Source organism: Pterocles gutturalis, unplaced genomic scaffold (genome assembly GCF_000699245.1).
Source record: "Pterocles gutturalis isolate BGI_N339 unplaced genomic scaffold, ASM69924v1 scaffold26712, whole genome shotgun sequence".
In the NCBI taxonomy this organism is placed as follows: Eukaryota; Metazoa; Chordata; class Aves; order Pterocliformes; family Pteroclidae; genus Pterocles; species Pterocles gutturalis.
In genome coordinates this window covers 41,264-61,315 of record NW_010108659.1, presented here as the reverse complement: position 1 = coordinate 61,315, position 20,052 = coordinate 41,264, and the positions used below count along the sequence as shown (strand labels likewise).

Below are 20,052 nucleotides of genomic sequence, written 5' to 3'. Positions count from 1 at the left end.
CGACACCTTTCTCAGTGTTCGTTCCCTTGAAGCCCAGGGAAAAGCTGCACAGGACGTGAAACTGGGTTGTAAATCCTTCACAAAGGTGACATCATTCTGCCGCTTGTTTCCTCAAGACAGGAATTCTGAATCTCTTTGTGTCAAAACATTCAAGTCTGCATCAAGGTGTCAGTGTGTACTGTGGGGCTGGTAACACTGAGCATGTTCGGGATGCAGAGGTGATGAAATTCTGAAGTTACCAAATTTTGAGTGTGAGAGGAGCTGACGAATCTTCCTTCTGAACACACAGAGATGGTGCTTGGTGAACTACAGTGCCTGAGCAGTGAAATCACTGGCAGCTACAATTTTGCAATGTGTATTTTTATGTGTAACAGTTGTGCAACTTTTCAATGCACTGCCAGAATCGTGGCGGTCAGAGAGATCCCGTGTGCTGCCCCCATTCAGGGGTTTGATTTCTTCCTGTACAACCCCATATGCAGGACACGGTGCTGAGCAGAAGTGTCTAGAGGTGGTCAGCAAGGAGGGAGTTTCTATTACACATTTTAAGTGAAACTTTTGGCTTCTACTGTGTAAATGGGTAGAAAGGGTGATGCTGTGAAGATTTCAGAAGCATGGCTCAATGTGTTCAATGGTAGCTAACTGTAGCCGAGAAATCCACAGCTACTCCTTAGGTAAAGTTATTCTGGAGTTGCCAAAAATAGGTTTTTCTTCCAGGGAGGGTACACAGCAAGCATGTCCTATGGCCTAATGAGATCCCAGTTATTTCTGTAATGGAGCCTTCCAATTACTTGGTAATTTATTTTTTTTTTTAAGGACAGTGTCTTTTGTAGAAGGGCTAGTTTATCTGAACCTTTCAGTTAGCGCAAGCTGTTTAGAGTTTGCAGTAGGCACAGTTCTGTAACTTTGGATGTTTTACAGGAAAATTCTCGAGAAAGCTGATTAGTTCTAAAATTTCACGTGGGAGTTTTCTTATGTCATCCTGGCTTCCAGCTTAATTTTCACTCATTTCGTTAACAGGTATGGGAGATACAAGTGTGAAAAAGGAACGACTGCTGTGCTCACAGAAAATGTGGCACACCTGGAGATTGAGGTGGTGGATGAAACCGTACAAACCATGGACACGTCCTGAACTGTCACCACATGCAGCCCTGGACCAGCCCTTGTTGTGTCCAGAGCCTGTGCAGCATCCAGACAAACCTGCAGCTGGTGCAGAATAAAGAGCGTTCTGCCCATTCTCCTAATTTGTGTTTTCATGTGGTGCTGATTTCTTCTCCTGCTTTTCCCTTCTTACCCTGTTGGAAAGGTGAGGCTTATGCAGAACAGCATCCTACCCCCTCTTCAGCAATGGGGGCTGTGGAGGTAAGGTGGACTTCACCCTAAAAAAAGCTCTACTACCACCTGGAAGAGAGCCAGGCTCCTGGAGGGGATACCAAGCATCATCCTGGTGCCTGGGGCAGAAAACCCACCACCTACAGCAGCTGGGTTTGTACTTCACTCTAGGAACAAACCAGCAAGGGTAAAGTGACTCTGTGCCAGCCCCAGTGGATGGTTTAATCAAACAGTGTTATTTTGCTGATAGATACATACCTGCTCCAGAAAAGGTGTGAAAAGAGTGAGCAGGGGTGGGTTTGAACTGCTGCCCTTGACCTACCTTATTGCAGGGAAGTAACAGGGGGATGATGACACATTTATATTTATTCTTCCCTCATTTTTGTAGTTAGAGACAGGATGGGGAGTAGCTCCAACCTGCAGGCTGATAGACATTTTTATTTCAAACTGACATGGCTGAAGTCATAATTCAAAGCCTAGTGGTCCAGTTACTTACATAGACTTTTCTGCAAGCTGCTACTTGGTCCTTTTTTTGTTGTAAAAATCCTGAGCTCACACTATTTGATAAAAATTATTTCAAACTGTTTCACACAGTGCCATCTAATCCTAGAGAAATGAAGAACCTAGCAGAAAATCCACCTGCAGAATTATTTTCTCATTTCTAGAAAAGGGAAGGTGTATCACCTACAGTCTGCCTCAAAAGGTCAATTGGTACCAACCTCTCATTTTAGCATCCTGTAACCACCATCCAGTAAAAACAGCTTTTGATGTGCCACAATGTAGAAGGTGGACTTAAGTTTTTCAGGGGGACAACTGATACAGTTTGTGTACTCCACACATTTTCTGGAACAGTATCTCCCTGTGATGGCTGTTAAGAACAGTTTCACACATATTTCAGGTTTTTTAAAATATATTTTCCTTAATACTGGACTCTTTTTTTTAAAAAACAAAGGTGTTTATTTTGTAAATCATTTTTTTATTTATCTAAAAAAGCACAATTGCAAAAAATTACCTTTTGAAATACATTTACTTATAAGCACTAATAAATTTTATGTAGCCAGAAAGCGACCGGACTTCTCAAGATACCCAGATTTAAGCTGAGCTTCCCTGGAAGCCAAAGATCTTTTCCTGTGTTACACCAAGAGGCGCAGCACAACCCTCCCTCGGAACGTGTAGCTGCCACCGCGGCTTAAAGGGACTCTGCAGTGATGGAGTGACAGTCATCAGTCTTCGATTTAAGAATTGCTAAAGAAGCTGGGTGTAAATTAACCACGTTAACCTGGGAAGGGTGGGAGCAATTTAGTGCCTCCACCACATTCTCACGCTGATTTGAATTTCCCGAGTCTCTCATGAGAGCAGCAGGCTCAACTTTCTGCTGAGGAGACTCAGTAAAATGGCACCTCGCATTAATGATACCAACATTATTCACAGCAATTAATAGCTTTCCTTTGCTACCTTCTATAAATATTTCAAAATTTGATGGCAATAGTTGAAGGTGGCACTGCAGTTTTCCTTTAAGTAGAGCAAATTAGGTTAAAAAAAATCCACTAAAAGCATATATATGTATGTAACCCTCTAACCCTAATCTTACTTCCAAAAAATTAAGGATTGGATGCTTTTCTTAAGGAGAAAAAAAAAAAAACCCAACAGGCACAGGCTGCACTGGAATCTGTCACACACAAATTACGTTTGGCATGAGCCACCGTCGCGCACGGCCGTGGGGCTGTAACAGTTCCGGCGTTTTCCTGCCCCTGCAGCCGTGTTCCTTCAAACAGGCACGTGAAACGGAAACACTGGAACGTGAATCCACCTTTGTTCCTAAAGCAGTGACGAGTTTCCATTGACAGTAATGAAACAAATCATTGATTCAATGAATGGATTTAGTTGATTGATTGAAAATTTTCATTAGTTACAGAAGTTGACTCCTTCAAATCGGGTTGAGATCTTACAAAAAATTCACATTCTGGAAAGGAGCTTTCACAGTTCCACAGCCAGGGGCCAATCCTGATGTAGAATTAGATACACAAACCATTCCACTTCTTTCTTTTTTTGAATTTTTCAAAGTGTTGAAAACACTGCTTTGCTTAAGTGTTACCTACAGTACCTGACGTACTACTGAACGTGTGAAAGTATTTCACCCCAGTCTCCTCGGCGTAGATAAACACTGGTTTTTACCAAGAACCTGCAGTCTAGAAAGAACCATCACGCCAACGGGAAAATAAGTGTACAGAGCAGTTCTTTGCAGAAGCAATGCTTGGTTTGGGTTTGGCATGTTTTTCTTCTTCCCCAGGTACATACCTCATTGGCTGCAGCCAAGTTTACAGATAAATGCATCAGCAAAATACTCACTCTAAGTTTTCAAATTGAAAAAAAAAAGAAAACTTGAAACAAATGTGTGTGTCCTCCCCCCACAACCCTTCCCAGTTCCTAAGTCTGAAGAGGAGGGAATTAATAAAAACACATAAATGGCTGCTTTAGAATATACGAAGTAAAAACTGAATTTGCTATTAACCATTTGCAGAAGAGGCAAAGTAGCAGTTATACAAATTACACAACCTACTGTAATTCTTACATTAGTATAAAGTGATTTCACTGAAGGAATTATTTCAATAGTTCACATTACAGTTAAGATAGAAGGGGTGTGTCAACGCTCTGACACCCTCGTTAATATCATCTAGCCTAGATTACACACGACAGTTTTAAGAAAGGATCCTTAAATGATCTACATCTGTAACATGTTATTGGCCTTAAAAAAAAAAAAAAAATCACTTGCAATACCTCACAGAATCTTCACTTCAAAGCATGACCACCTTGTAAGAGTCCTTGTCAAATAACCTGCAGAAATAATGGAGCATCTTGCAACGAGTGCTCAACCCTCGCGCTTGTGTGACTAGGCACCAGTCGGTTTCGTCTGAGAAAAAAAATTCAAGTAAGACTGAGCTGTGCTGGCTTCTCGGGAGCGTCTGCAGCCGGCTCATGTGCTGGAGGTCCACACATGCATTTGTTTTGCTATTTGGTGCACGTAACCGATGTCAGGTCTCTGATCTGGATCAGGGTATATGCACATGCTGACCAGCTCCCGCAGCTGAAAGACAGGAAGAGAGGCAGCAGCCGTGAGCGATCGCCCCTTGCTCACCAGGAAAAGCTGCGGCAGCATCTGTCTGACTGCTGGAGCCAGGACAGCAGCTGGGAATCTCCTGGGCAGGCACACGTCTGTCTGTCCTGTCCCGTGTCCGTGTCCCCCCCACCCCCAAAGAACCAGGAAGAACCTTTTCCACCAAACCTTCAGCGCTGAAGAGGATTTCAATCATCTTCCTCATGCCCAGTGGATTCCCCATCCTCGGTTACAAGGCACGAGGAGCACACACGTACCCCGGGGTTCCCTGGGGCTCCGCAGAGGACGCAGCAGCCACCTCCTCTGGCGCTCCTGACACCCAGCGTTTCAAAGCTTTACTATTTTTTTAAAAAGCTTTTTTCCTGGGGGATTTTTGGTTCACTTCAGAGAACCAGAGCAGAAATGCCCAGTACCATCGGGTGTCCAGCAGCCCGTGGGTCGCAGGAGCAGGGGGAGCCCAGCGTGGACACCAGCACCATGAGCAGGATGGGGATGAAGGAAGGAAAAAGGAGCTGCCAGGAAAGGGGCTGAGCTGGCAGACAGACACCCTGTGAGGGGATGCTGAGGAAAGGGGGAAGTGCAGGGAGGGGTTTAAAAAGGCACCCGGACCAGAGCTCTCCTGTACAGCTGCACTTCCCTTCCCGCACTGATCCCGGTAAGAAACCGGTTGGTGGCTTTTAACGCGGGAAGCCTGGACAGCACTGGACATCTTACTGGAGCAGGGCTGTCAAACACCAGCGCTTCCTAAAAACCGTTGTGAAGAGGAGAGAATGGCCATTGATGATGTTTAATAAATAAAATGCAGAAGGGCTGAAGTCTCCCCACCTCCCAGCCCTCTTTATTGTGCACATGAAAGATTGCAGCTTTTAATTATCCAGACACTGAAAGCTGCTCATACCCCTGAGGCACCAGGAGAAACAGCCTTGAGCCTCTGATCTTCTCACATCCTCCCAGTAGCCACAGTGCCAATTATTTTAATGGTAATTAAAAGCATGACCGTACAGCTATCAAGCACCCGGCTCCGGCAGCACGGCCGAGTGCACCCGGTGAGGGCTCCGGCTCTGGCTGGAGCAAGGCCGCGTGCTGCACCGGGGTGTCGCTGGGCCTGAAGCACGTTTTGGGGGATTCCTGCAGGGCAGCACGTGGCCGAACGTGCAGTGGGACAGAGGCAGGGGCACGCGGGCAGCACAAGCAGCAGGGACGGGGTGTAACGCTGCTGTTCCTGCTCACCACCTCGCCCGTCCTTCGGGGTGCTCACACAAAGAGCAACAAACACCCCCGGCCAGGCCACCGCCAGCGTAAACCCTCCTCTGCCGCCTGGCCCTGGCCCGTTCTCTCACAACTCCTCCGGTGACTTTTTTTTTACTTCACCTGAGAGCAGGGGCTTCTGCCTTTGTAACTGCTGAGACCCCAAAGCTCAGCACACAGCTCAGCCCCGCTCAGACACCACAAAACACACAAACCCAAACGCCCCAAGCAGCTGCTGTGCCCCCACGTAAATAAAGCACCAAAACACAGCCCGGGAGGTGCTGTCCTCTGTCACCGACCGCGACAGCACGAGCATCTCCCCATCCTCCACCAGGAACTGAGGACCAAGCCTTGCTGAGCACCACCAGCCACTATCTCCAACTACGAGCAAATGTGTTCCTGATACAGAAAACTCATCCTGGCTGGAGTCCCAGTTCCTCATCCTTCCTGCCAGCAGCTCACCAGTTGACCATGGGAGGGTTTGGACTGGTTGGCCACAAAAGGCTACAGAGAAGAGGAACATCACTGGAAGGGAACAGTGTTCCTTCAATAAACGCTCTGCCTTGTTCCCCTGAAACAACGCTGCAACTCAAACATTCACGGGATCAGCAGCCAGCCTGCAGCCGAAGCTTCGCTTCGACACCACATCACCGAGGAGAAGGGAAGATGTGCCACCGCCTCCGGAGCACGATGGAAAACTTGGGTAGCCTGGCAGGACCCAATCCTCACCATGCCCTGGGGTGGGGGGATGTAAAGGCTTTGCCGCTTTCTCACATCACTCACAAACCTGCGGCAGTGACAGTATCCGAGTGGTTGTAAAGACTCGGTCCTTTCAATCTGAACCAGAGACATTCACTCCCAAAGAAAATGCACACGTCCAGAGTGAGATACCCACCCACCAGCACAGGAATAACAAATTCCTCCTGGTGCAACTTGCTGCTGCAGGCACCTGCCCTGCGTTTGTCCCTGCCTGCCTGCGGGGTTTATCCAGCGCGGCTGCTGGGAGACACCCCCACAACTTCCCTCTGGCTATCTGCTCCAAAAGCATCTGACACTCCAACCTTTACAAGTATGAACTGGACCGAATACTGTTCGTGGTGGAGTCATGTTCTAATGGTCACAAAACTGAAGCTCTCTGGTTTCAGTAAGCAGCAGCAGCTAACGCAGCAAGATGAGCCACAGCCAAAGGCAGAGCCCTCCTCGGTCTTCGTCAAGCGTTCCGTTAATAGAGTATGAACACCATCTGGAGCCTCGCTCTCTGGGACCTGGCGCCTTTGAGCTTTAAACCATCCTTCTCACCCCGGATGGTATCACTGCACCACACACACGCTTTAGCACTGCCAGAGGGAAGCAAACAGACAGTAATTGTAAAGACAGGAAACACATCTGTCTCCTGCTGCCAGGAGGCATATCCTGAAATGCACGCTGCAGCAGCGTGGCAAACGTGAGCGCACGGAGCTACAGCTGCTTGGGGAAAAAAAAAATTAAAAATTCACTTTTGCAGAACAGTTCTCAATCTTTTTGCTTGAGTTACTCAGCAAGTACAAAACTCAGTGTAAAACGCGTGGTGCAGGGTCCCTCTGAGGGTGGAGACCAGCCCGGCTGCTGCCGGCCGCGGCCGCTATTCCCCTGCACCCTCCTGCTCCTCAGAACTCTGAGGCAGAATAAACAAAAGAAAAACCCCAAAGGGTATGGTGAACATGTAAAATTACATTAGCCATTTCCATTCAAATCGGAGGCAACTGTAAGGAGTGAGGAGGTAAGGAAAAACAGCTGGGTTGGCTAGGTAAGGGGGGGGAAGAAACAAATTAAAAAACCCCTGAACAAAAACAAAACGTGTGATTGCAGCTGAAGTGGAACATCGCCGAGCAAGCATGCACAGTGACAGTTTTTATATATTCTGGGTCAGCTGCTGCTCTCCATCCCTCACTCTCATATACACAAAACCAGACTTTAAAAAGCCCCCATACAGCTGCTATACAGCTCATAGCATTAAACTAAATAGCTTTCCTCCCCCTTTTTCTTAAAAAGAATCCTTCCCCCCCGTCACACACTGCAGACTTCATAACCACCAGTTTCAGTGCTGGTTTATGGTGTGTTATTCTGAGGGAAAGGAAGCAAAGGAGAGGCTTTCCCACGGTTTGCTGTTGGTTTTTGCCAACATTGCAGACTTCCAGTTTCAAAATATTCCCCACATTAAGAAATCCTTTTTTCTGTCTTAATTTAGTTTGTCAATATTCAGATTATCACAACAACAGTTTCCTTCGCCAGCCCTAGGGGGACCCAGGAGACCCCGGCCATCTCCTGTTCTGCCCGGGATGCAGGAGGGATTCTCCTCCTGGTTTCCTTTCCCCCGGGCAGGGAGGAACTTCACGGCACCCCCCCACGTTCCCTTGCACAACTGCTCCCAGTTTACCTTTTCAGAATAATGTTCAGCTGGAAGAGGCGGGTAGTCACATTGCTCTATTTTTTGGCAAAGAGAAAACAGGTTCATTTTATCTCCATAGAAAGGACTCTGAAGAGCTGCCATCTGGAGAGAAACAAACAGAAAATATTTCAGAAATGCAAAGGACTTAATAGCCCCCAGCACCGCTGATCTGCCAGAGCAACGCTGCTTGACTGACAGCAAGCAAGCGAGGAAGTCGCTCCAGGATCCCGACGGTTTTGCGCAGGGCTGGGGACAGCTGTGTCACTGTGCTCCCCACCGTCCCCGCGAGCTCCGGCCACAAAGCACCTCGTCCCCATTAGAGACCCCGCGGTGCCGCTCGGCACCCAGCCACTGGGCTCCGCTGGACAAGCCTTGACATTTCCTTATACTCTGATAATTTCTGCCCGCATCCATGTGGGACGCTGGGTGTATCCAGACCATTCTGCAGGTACACAGCATCAAAGCGCCTATTTTTTTAAACCAAAAAATAGGATGCTTGGGCTGTCAGGCAATCACAGTTAGAAACCAACTGGCTGGAAGAAGACTAAGAAAACCTCTCATAAAGGTGATCATCTCTAAAAAGCAGCAGCCCTCTGTCTTTGCTAGCGTGTCGTGGTTTCAGCCTTCCCTGGTTATGATCACATTCAGAACAGTCACTTTGTCTGCTCTCTCCAAGTAGTAAATTTTTACTAGACTGCTCCAAGGAATAAAGGGATTATTTTGGGACATTTGGCTACCCAGAATGTGAAGAATCCTGTAAGTGTCAGCAATGTACTTCAGCCTTTAAAAAAATCAAAACGACCTCAAAACAAACATCTCCTGCTGGAAATCTGCTATTTAGGCAAGAACACCCCAGGCAAGTTTGGGAACCAAACGGCCAAAACGGCTCCTCAGTCTGGTCTTTCTCCTCCTTCCATTCCTTTATGAATCCACTAGTTGTATCTCCAAAACCATGACAGATGTCCAAGATAACCGGGCTGCTCACCCAGCAAGGAGAGCACGACGGAAGGCTCTGGGTGGGGAGAATTCCTTCCAGGGCGTGCGGAGTCTCCTTGCAGAGGAGTGAACTACGTGACACAGAAGTTTCAGGAAGGAAAGGGCACCTCTGAGCGTGGCAAAGCCCTGCAGCCCCGCGACACCGCCTTCTAATGACGCACCACTGGGTGACTGGGGACGTTATCCATTCTGTTCTGATCTTTTTAAACCATTTTACCACGAGCCGTGTCAAATCAGCGAGCTTTTCATACCGAGGGCCAGCTGCAGCTGCTGCTTCTCACTCCGGCTGTATGGGGCTGATGTGACGATGGTGAGCCTGCTGCTCATCCCTGTGAAAGCCATCGGGAAAACGCCGGATTGCTGCTGATACACGCAGCAAGCTCCCGGCAGATTTAAAAAAGGTCAATACTCGATCCTCCACTCTATCATCCTGCAGCTAGGAATCAAGACTGATGGATGATTAGTGATCTGGTGACAGACAAGCTGTTCTGATGAGGGCAGGGGTTCGCGATGCTGCGCTGGGGCTGGACTGCCAGCAGCAGGACATGTCACCGAGCTGTCCCCCACCCCGGCACCGCAGAGCGGGCTGCAGCCGGGGGGTCGTACCGAAACCTCACGACCACTAACACACCTGCAGGTGTGCAGGACACATCAAGATAAACTATCCCTGGTTTAAATCATAAACCTAGCCTTTAAATAATTCAAAGCTACGACGTTTCTTCCTTGCTTATTTGCAGGACATCTTGGTTCCTCTGTGACATTAGTGACAACGCGCCTCAGTCGCAGGGGTCACCTTGCCTGAGAGCCGTGCAGAGGTAAGAGACCCTCTGCCGTGAGTTCTGAGCCATTACGAGAAGCAATGAGACATATTCTGGCCAAACCCCAAGGTTATCTCCTTATGTACGACCAGACTAAAGTATTTTTCAGGAAGGTCTTCCAGGTATTTATCATTATAAACGCAGCAACACAGCATATACGAAGGTACTCCAATTACACATGAACTCAGCACACGGCTCCCAAAAACATCTGGGAAAATCCCAGGCGTGCTCAGTTTTCTGTCTGTAACGTGGCTCAGGACACTTGCTGTGCCGGGGACATCCGCTGCGCTCTGCCACGGGCTGAGCGAGAAGAGGAATCACCTTCAGCAGCTGCACGGCAGAGCGGGCTGGGGACCGGGCACACCGTCACCTCTCTGCAACGCTGAATTCCTCACAGCCCCACAGACCTGGGGTTGACGAGATGCTGGACGGGTTTGTGACCGGAGCCCCCACAGCCCTGTATCGCTGCTGCTTCATTACTGTCATAACATAACGGGCAAATCAGTGGGGAAAAAATTACAGACTCCAATTAGGGACTCTAATCTCCAATTAGAGATTGATAGCAAACTGCTCTCCATCAGTTAAAACGAAACTGGGAAACCCAGCACGCGAGATTGTTCCAAGAGGAACACTAATGGGCGCATTAGGGAAGGCGCAGAAGGCAATCAAGGGTTAAACAAGGTCTCTGAGATTTCAATACCAGCATCAATAATGCCAGTAAGGTTGACAGGGATTTTTCAATTCCCATTAACTTTTTTCCCAGTTTAGTTACATGGTCATGTGCAAGAGGAGGAAGGAAAAGGCACCAAGGTGGGTTCTGGGGGGTGAACGCAGGGCATTGGGATGGAAGGAGAGAGCACGGCTCCGACGGCAGCTCAGGTCCGCGGGGGTCGTGACCACAGGCACTCCGAATATCCCGCTAACAACAGTCTGTGATGCTGCGCTGGGGTTTGCTCCTGACATTTTGATTAGAGCAATTACCGCAGGACAGCGAGATCGCCATTGGAAATGACCACCATGCGGGATGACTGGTTAAAAAATACACACACAGGAACCACTGCTGGGGCTTAAACTGATCGTCTTGCCAGAACTGCTGAAGTCATTGCTTGTAGCTATATTCTGGGAATTAACAACTTATTTTTATCCCCTCCAAGTTATCTTGCTGACAGATATCTACAGGAAGTGAGGGATTAAGACAGTTACTACTATATTGATAAGATTTAATAAAACTCACTGTACGATTATCGATGTCAGAGTTCAGTGGTGCTATGTGGCATCACATCCCAAGCCCCTCAACGCTCCCTAAGTGGATGCCAGTGGACACGCGTGTCTCTGAAGGCAATTTGTACATTAAATCTCGCTGCAGCTTATCTACACAATCTATCTGGAGAAATATCAGAAGTGACTCAGAACCAAACAACCAACCCTTCCTTACTTTTAAGCCAAATGGAAAAACATTCTCGTTACAATAAATTAGCGAAGATACAATAGAGCTCCTTCAAAGACACACAAATTCGATTTTTAATTTCCCAAATTCTAGAAAGGTTAAAAAATCAAGTAGCTGTATGAACACAAAACTGGTGAGTGTCCAGCCCTGCCTGGAGTGTGCAAGATGTCACAGCTCCTGCTCACAAAGTTGAGGCTTACCTACGTAGGAAGTAAATATAAAAACGCTTCCCATGCCAAGCCTCGCACATGTTCCTGTAGAGCTGCTACTCCTACCAGAGAATCATGTTTAGTGCGCAATTAAATCAGCTTCTTCAAGTATAAGAAGCACCAAGACTACTGTGCCATAAGGGGACCATATTGCCTGCAACAAAAACATATCTTAGCACAACGCTAAATATTTCTCTGTGCATAAATCTGGAGCCCAGCTCCAGCAGCGCTCAGCCTCAGCAGGGACTCAGCCCCACGCTGCCGCAGCGAGGGAGGAGCCGTGTCCCACCTGGGCGACTCTGGCTGTCACTGAGGTGGCAAGTCCAACACCCGCGGCAGGGCCGAGCCCTCGACCCAGCAAAGCCTTCACCTGGGAGTTCCTCCTCAGGCCCAACGCACGAGGCATGCCTGGAGCTGCTCGGCGTAAGGAATCACCAGGGCTCCAGCTTCCTGCCCCCTTCCCGCAGGAGAGCCTCCAAAGCCCTCTCCAAAGGCCACCAGCAGACCAGGCACGAGCTGCACCGCACCGTCCCCGCTTCAGGATCTCATGAGCAAAACCATCCTTCACGCAAAAGCACCGGCTTTCCAATGGTACGCTGCTGCTGCTGCGGGAATTATTCAAAGTCTCTTGAATTCTTTCAGCAGAGGTAATGAGAATTTGAGGATAGGCACAAAGCCACTCCATTTAAGCTCACCATTTCCCAAATGTTTTTGATCGAGTACTTAGCAGGGCGCCTTACCCCCTTGCTCTCCCTCCTGTCCCACAGAATTTTAACAATTAACACAGTGACACAGCCACGTTGGGCTCCAGCGTCTCCACCGAAGTGCATCTTCCCTTCGGCAGACCCAGGGGCTGGTTGCTGTAAGGATCCTCCCGCCGCCCACGGGGACTGCAGGGCCCTATCCAGGCACCCAGACAGCTCTTCTTCCTCAGGGAGCTCCGGGCCACGCCAGGCACAGGACAGCCCGCAGCTGGGAGCAGGCTGAACTCCTGCTGGGAACCCTGATGCTATGGGAAAATTTACTTTTATACCACCTTAAAAGGTTTGTTTAACCAACCAGCTGAAGCATACGCTTAACTATAGTAGTTAATCCAGTGTGCTCACAAAATAAATTACATTTCTGTTGATTCTCTAATTCCATGTGGTTACGAGAAGCTGTAGTGAGAAGCAAAATGTCATCTGTTCACATAATTTATTATCTAAAGAGGATGTGAGCAATATTCTTATTACTAAATATCCCAGGGATTTTTAATTCTCTGGGCTGCGATAAAAGCTTTCTAAATGTTGACGTACACTTTCACATGAATTCAAAGATGCATACATCTAAAAAAAATTAATTTTAGATTATAAATGAGTACAAGATTGTTCAATACCCTTTGGCCCCTGCTAAAAGTGAAATCACAAAACTCAAAGTCCTGTTATAAAATCATAGCACTTATTTTTCTTAAAAGCTATCGCATGTATTTTGACAAACTGCACACTGTGCACGGCTGATCTAAAGCGTGCCTGCTTTGTATGTGTGCATGTGGCTGGAAGAGAACATACAACTAGAAAAAATCCAGCTACAGTCTAGTAAAGTTGGAGAAACTGATTTCACATTACATAAAAACTCTTTTTCTTTATTGAAAGCTCCCAAAATTAAAGTATTCCAAATTGGTCAGAATTCAGTTTAACAAACCAGTTGCTTACATTCACGTGAATTTGCTGGTTTTGAAACAAACGCCGGGCTCAGGAGGAACTGCCCTGTAACAGCCCTGCTCCCAGGAGGAAGGAGGAATGCAGCGGGCTGGCGTTTGTGTCCACATCCTCAGCTGGGAACTACCGAGTTCACTCTGTGTAAGCCCTGTGCTGTCTGGCACAACCCCTTTGCTGTTCCTGCCCAAAAAGCCCGCGATAACCACACCAAGTTAACTTCTCATAAGGTTTCTCAACCATTAAGCTAAAGCAGGTCTGACTGACTCAGTTCCTGCACCGCACTGTGTGGGTAAGACAAACATAGAAAAGAGAAGAAGATACTTGCCTCATACAATAAACAGCCCAAAGACCAGATATCAGATTTAAAGTTATAGCCGTTTTCATGTATTCTTTCTGGGGACATATAGTATGGAGTTCCCACTGTAAACAAACAAACAAACAAACAAGGCATTAGTCTTGAAAAGGGACAGTGCAACCTGTATGACACAGAAGTTTGACTTCATGAAGGATTAGGTTCAGCACGAATAACCAATTAGAAGAGACTGGCACACAGATTTGGAAACAAACCACAGTTTGGAAGGCGTAGGACCAAATATATCATCACATAGAGAGCTAGAGGACTGGTGACATTACTGAAAATATCTTCTGTAGTTCTGAAGTTTGAGGAGCGTTTTCTTCCCCTTACAGGCTCCAAGTACCTGCAGAGAGGCTCAGAAGGACAGAGCAATCGTGATGGATCATCCTCCCCTGGTTCACCCAACAGCACCGAAACCGCGACTCAGATGTCACGGGTGTGCTCTGCCCAGACGCCGGTGACAGCGGATCAACTGAACGTTCACTGCCACACGGCGCCAGCAGATGTGACAGGACACCCTTCGTCAGGGTTCACGGGACCATTCACTGCAGCAGAGAAATAGAAGTAACGAGCCCAGCACCAGACAGGTATTCAAAAACTTCCTGAAAGGAATCATGCCAAATTTTAAACTGCTCCAGCCTGCAGTCACTCGGATGCTGTGGGATTTCTATGTACTTCCAGAAGTCTGTATTTTATCAAAAGAAATTTACTCCAGCACTTTGGACAGAAGTTACAGGAAATTATTAATACATTCCTTACCTCAAAAAGGTTCTTTTTAAAATCCTAAATAAGTTTCAGTTGTGGTACTGAAAATACAAGGCACCCTGGCAGTCTCAACTACATCAAATAATCCTCAGATACATCATTTATTAAAACATCCAAGGACTTCATATGCTCTCTTTTCTCCTGCTTCCCCTGCTTGCCCATCCCCTGTCAATTTTTTTTTTTTTGGCTTTTAGCATTCCAGTGGATCCTTCTCCTAATTAAAGACCTTCCCTCACAAGATGGCAAATGTTTAATTTGCCTGTAACACTCAGTTTACAGATTCTCCATTTGAAATGCTGGCTGCAGACAGCTGGAGGACTAATAAGCAGCTGAAGGATGGTGTTGGCGGTGGAGGGGGAAGGACAGCCCCGACCTTCCCCCAGCGCTCCCGAGGAGGGGGCTGCACACTGTAGGAAACAAATGAGTTCTGGGGCAGAAAGCAGCCGCTTCCCCAAAGGCAAAACGAGTCCACTGAACCTCAGCAATTTTTACTCAAAGCTATTCAGAAGTGTAGCGTATAAGGTGACACTAACCGTATGGCATCGGTGCGAAGCAGAAGATATCACAGGAACACACATACAAACCTCCATACCGAAAGAGAGCAAGTAACCGAGAAGGGGGACCGCTGCCCTGCCTGGCTCCGTTATTTGCTCCCCGGGACTTTCAGGGACCAGCTGCCCTAAATGATAAACTCAGCTCGTGCTTGCAGGTCATTCCAATAAAAAATTACTTCACTTTCAATGTGAAGAGAAATTATATTTTTGCAAATTCTATACAAACTACAACACATGAAAAATAACCGATGGAGATTATTACGTTTCCATGCTCGGTAATATCACATCCAGCCCAGGAGCGTGCCAGACCGACACCGTCCCAGCCCGGGCTGGTTTAACTGCCAGCCAAAGGCCTCTCTGCAGGGATGACACCACACTGCTGTTAATAATTTTTAACAGCCCTCACAGAGTAACTTGACAGAGCAGCAAGAGCCCAGCGAGGCTTTCCGTGGGTCTCTCCCATGTGCACGCAGGCTGCACACAACGGACGGCTCGGCTCTCCAAGTAATTCCCCCACATCTGCCAGATTCCTGTACAAGAACTGACTTGGTTGGAACAGCACTGATTTTTTCTGCTGAAAAACATGCAGCTGCAGAAGACACGGTGATTCATTATGTGAAGTTCTTGAAGACAGTTTTGGAAGTCCCCGCTGAGCAGCAGTAAGACACTTCCCTACCTTCAGCCTCTCCGGGCTGCTGCTGTTCTCAGACCTGCCGGGAGAGCCAGCGGAGCGGCGGAAGCAGAGGACAGGCCAGCCCTTCCCGGCAGCACGGCCAGGAGCCGAGCACGGGCGGACCGCAGCACGCAGCTGGCAGGAGGGAACAGGGAATCACTCCCACTCCTGCTCCCCAAAGCCTCTGTGCTGCAGAGTGCCGGTGCCAGGGGCGGCCTCAGCCGTGGCTGCTCTTGCCATCAGTTCTTCTGGGTCACTGCGTGACAAGCTCGCAGCAAATAACAACGTGTGGGCTCCAAAGTTATGGCCTCGCCTTCCACGTTAGCAGGAGTCTGCTTGGTAGGCTAAAATTGTCGTTTCAGATAATGCCTTAAATGACCTTCGATCAAAGCAGAATGACAGGGTTTCTAACACGGATGAGTGCGTTGCAGTCCGTGCTCGATGCTGGGCATTAGGCTGTTCCGTTACATTAATGGGGCCGTGGAGCAGCCCCCGCCTGAGCTGATTCTCTGGAGTCCACCTTGCACATTTACCCACTGTTACCGGAGTCTTGTCAGCAACTGTACCAACAAGCAGGTCTCTGCGGTTCAAAACCAACGCGTTAATTTTTAAGTCGGTGTCACGATGAAAGACTGACAAGCCCATTCTCTCTATGGCCTGTCCAGCGTTACCTGGGAATCTCCTGTAATGAGCATCTTCTAGGAAACCGCACAAGGCTTCCAGCGCGATCCGTCAGGGCTCACCATGGCATTGCATTAGCCAATTTGACAAGAATAGTCTAATTGGAGACTATTAATTAGAAACTTTCCTTGGCATTTGCCCTGCTGAAAATACAAAATATTGTTCAGATTCAATGCTAAAGGCATTACTCCAGCAGCTGGTGATTAAAGTTACAAAGGTCGCAAAACAGCAGAGAAGAAGATGACTAAGTAAGCATCTTCCCATTCTACTCCTCAAAGTCAAAGTACTTCACCCCAGTACCAGCCTAATTCAGCGATGCCAGAACAACATTTCTTCCTCCTCCCCCAGCGCTGCCCACGGGCACAGCTACAACACCCACAGGGACCTGCGCAGCGCTGGGACACAGCACTACCCAAGGTAGGGACACACGTGAATCAAGGGACTCTGCTCCTAATCTCACCAGGAAAGCACACAGGCAAGGGCAGCAAAGTTATTCCAGAAACAAAATCCAAATTCCTTTCCTCTCATTTACAGTCGGAGGTAACAACCCAACCCGTGCAACCCCAGCTGTGCGCAGGCAGCGAGCTGAGTGCCCCGGGAACAGCCTGGTGACGAGCTGAGCTCAGCCAGCCTGTCCCTGCACAGGGAGGACCACGCTCACCTCTTCTGAAAACGTTTCCTCAGCCTGACCCAGAGGAGTGCTGGTGCGGCAGCGAGAGTGGCCAGGTTATTAGTACAGTCCTGGGTATTTCTATACAGAGCTTCTCCTTGTGCAGACACAGTCCAGCCGGGATCGGTGCTTCCCGGGAAACTCATCCCCAGCCGCACACAGGCAGAACCGAGGGAAAGCCCGACTCACCCTTGCAGGAGGTTCTGTCACAGTCCCAGTCACTGACCTTATTGTGCCACAGACGAGCCTCCTGCAGCAGCAGCCTCCCACCCCTTTAGGCAGGCTGTCATTAGACCAAAATCAATGCAGAATATTTCCAAATATTTTAATAGGCTCTGTACGTTGGGTTTTTAAAAATGCTCTAACATATAAGCATCTCTTGAAATTACCCAAACTCCACATCCATAACTGGCTGCAAAGTACGCGAAGAACAAGTGATAAGCAAAGCTTTTGTTGTTCCGCCTTCACCAGCACCTTCCAGCTAATCTTTAACACTGCGCTGAGCAGTGTTTCTGAATCTATCACTTTTCTTTCTCACAGCAGGGAACAGAGTTCTGAATATGAAAGAACCTAACAAATTCTGACCTTTATTGTATCTTTACAGAGTATTCCCAGTTTCAAACCAAGAGATATCAGAGCCCAACGTGGGCCTCAAAGGGGTAACACTGATTAAAGCCTGCCTTCATTCTAGAGATGCTCTGCTCCTGTCAAAACAAACTTGGCAATGTTTTGAAATAGTTGTGATTTTTGAAACATGCTGATTACAAATGAAAAAAGCAAAGAACTGTGCTCAAAAACCTGAGATGCCATCCATGAATAACAAAAAACACCCGGTTTGAAAAATAATAAACTTTTCCAGAACTATTAGTTTAACATGTAAGACACACTATTACATATGCAATGAACATATATACCATCGAGAAAAAATTTTTAATATGTTTTACTAATAGCCAGTGGTGCAAACACAGCAGGGAAGCAATTCCACTTGAAAATGAAAGTCCCCAACTCTCACCTGTCTCATCGTTTCTAAACATTTGCATTACTTGGGGTATACTTCCAACAAGAAGGTTGAGGTCTTTCCTCAGAAGGAGAATTTGGGAATTAGCTCAACTTTTGGGAATTAGCTCAAGCGAAACAGTTGTTAAAGGCACTAAAATATACTTTAAATTCCTTCAAATCTCAGTGTGAGGTACCCCCACTAATTGTTTCAAGGGAAAAAGAAAAAAATATTAAATCTACTTATTCTTACAAAAGAGAATAAATATTTTGTGCATAATACTGCAGCTGCTTTTACAAGACCTGTTACTCTAAGCTCTCTCTTTTTTTCTTATTAGTATTTCACTACATACACAACCCTACAGAAGTCCTTACTGCTTTTCAGGTTTGGCAGTTTGTTTTGTTCAGTTTTGGGTTTTTTTTTGTTTTTGTAGTACAACATACCTGCAGTAATTCTGCAGCAATCTTTTCTTCCACAAACTGTGTGCTACAGGCACAGACCAAACGGCCAAAACTTCTCCAAATGCCCAGAACATTGGCTGTTGGAATCTTAAGCGGATTTCTTGTATCCATTTTTCTTAACAAGTACTGCTTACCAGCCCCTTGATGTACTGTGATTTTGCTTCAGATGGCAAACTGGCTTGGCAAGCAAAAGGAAAAAAGAAAAAAAGACAAATAGTCCATTTATAAGAGAGCTCTTCTCGTGACTGCAGTTCTGCCTTGTTCACCCTCACGTCCAACGAGAAGTTTTTTTCGCCCCACGTACTCCAATCCGTGGCTATTTGCATGTTCTAAACTGGGAAGCTTTGACTTACATGCATCCCAAAAGAAAAATCTGCTCCAAGTTTATTCTTGTTCAAGAATAAATAATAAATCATCTGCTCCCAAACAAGACCATTCTGTGTAAAATTGTGTTTGGGTTTTTTCCTTCTTTTCTTTTCTCTTCTCTTTATTTCTTCAAAATGTAAAGCCAATCCGAAGCTCTGAATAATGCCAAGTTTATCTGGCTGAAAACGGGCGTTATACCAAGTCACAGTGAAGTTACCCATTTTAGTACTAATGCAAATTCTCTACATTTATTACAGCTCCCAGTCAAATGAAATCTGCCAGCTTACTGTTAAGTTTTCCAAAGTCTATGCAGTTTTTAAATATGCTCTATTTATCATTTTTATCTTATAACTAATGAGGTTTTATAGCAAAGTTAATGACTTCAACTTTCTAACAAGCATATTAGAACAGCCTTAACTGACAAGACATTCCCTGGATGTCCACCTCAGGGATGAACAAGTTAAACGATGGACACAACCAAACATTAAAACCAGACAAAAAAATACTCCCAGCCCTATCAAATCTTGAATGAAAGAGACAACACCTGGAAGCACGTTACACACCAGTACTATAAAATCAACCCAAACTGCACGGTGTCACACACCCCAACGCCAGCATCCCGATGTCCTCTCATCGCTACCGGGTGCAAAGTCCTGGGGTAAGTAGAGTCACTTCCCGCAGTGAAACAGCCTGTCCAACAGGCATCAGAGGGCTCCTCGGGGGAAAAATAACCATACTAACAAAAGAAAAAAAGAAAAGGTGGCTATAAATGGAGTAAAATGCATTATAAAGCATCTCCACCTCCTCTCGCAGCTCTCATAGGGCAAAGGGAAGCGGCAGCAGAGGTGCCTCCCAGGGAACCCACCCCCACCCTGCAGCCCCCCCTGACACCCCACAGCCAGCACGGTTCTGCTACTTAGTGAGACAGGAGGTGTCCGTGCTGCCCGTCTCACAGGTCTGCCCATGGAGGTTCTCCAGGGGCCGGGGCTTTCCCTCCCTCGCGGTCACCCGTGCGGCGGTCGGCATCCCGCCGTCGCTCCCAGCGAGGCGCTCGCCTGCGTCTCGCGTCTCGCGAGCTGTGTACAGGCAAATCTTTCATTTTTCTTTCATTACCCCGGCATGTACTGTCACTTAATTTTTATGTATGCAATCCTTCCTGACAAATATGATCTGCCGCCTGGTAATTCCTCTGACGTTCATTCTGTTCCTTGCTCTAATTACGGCTCCCGCTCCCTACCAGGCC

General features: G+C 47.3%; 2 protein-coding genes across 2 annotated transcripts in view; one reads left to right on the top strand and one right to left on the bottom strand.

Annotated features, from left to right (window-relative positions):
• The window catches only part of PSMB7 (proteasome (prosome, macropain) subunit, beta type, 7), a gene marked incomplete at its 5' end in the record, with an annotated part of 23,618 nt that extends 22,489 nt beyond the window's left edge, over positions 1-1,129 (top strand). The window contains one exon of the mRNA XM_010072724.1: positions 1,018-1,129. Coding sequence (XP_010071026.1) covers positions 1,018-1,129 — 112 coding nt within the window. The remainder of the gene's footprint in view (positions 1-1,017) is intronic.
• Positions 1,130-3,893: 2,764 nt separating this feature from the next.
• The window catches only part of NEK6 (NIMA-related kinase 6), a 35,585-nt gene continuing 19,426 nt past the window's right edge, over positions 3,894-20,052 (bottom strand). The window contains exons 7-9 of the mRNA XM_010072723.1: positions 13,613-13,707; positions 8,109-8,222; positions 3,894-4,414 (exon numbers count right to left, since the gene is read on the bottom strand). Of these exons, the coding sequence (XP_010071025.1) occupies positions 4,304-4,414; positions 8,109-8,222; positions 13,613-13,707 (320 nt within the window). The 3' untranslated portion in view covers positions 3,894-4,303. The remainder of the gene's footprint in view (positions 4,415-8,108; positions 8,223-13,612; positions 13,708-20,052) is intronic.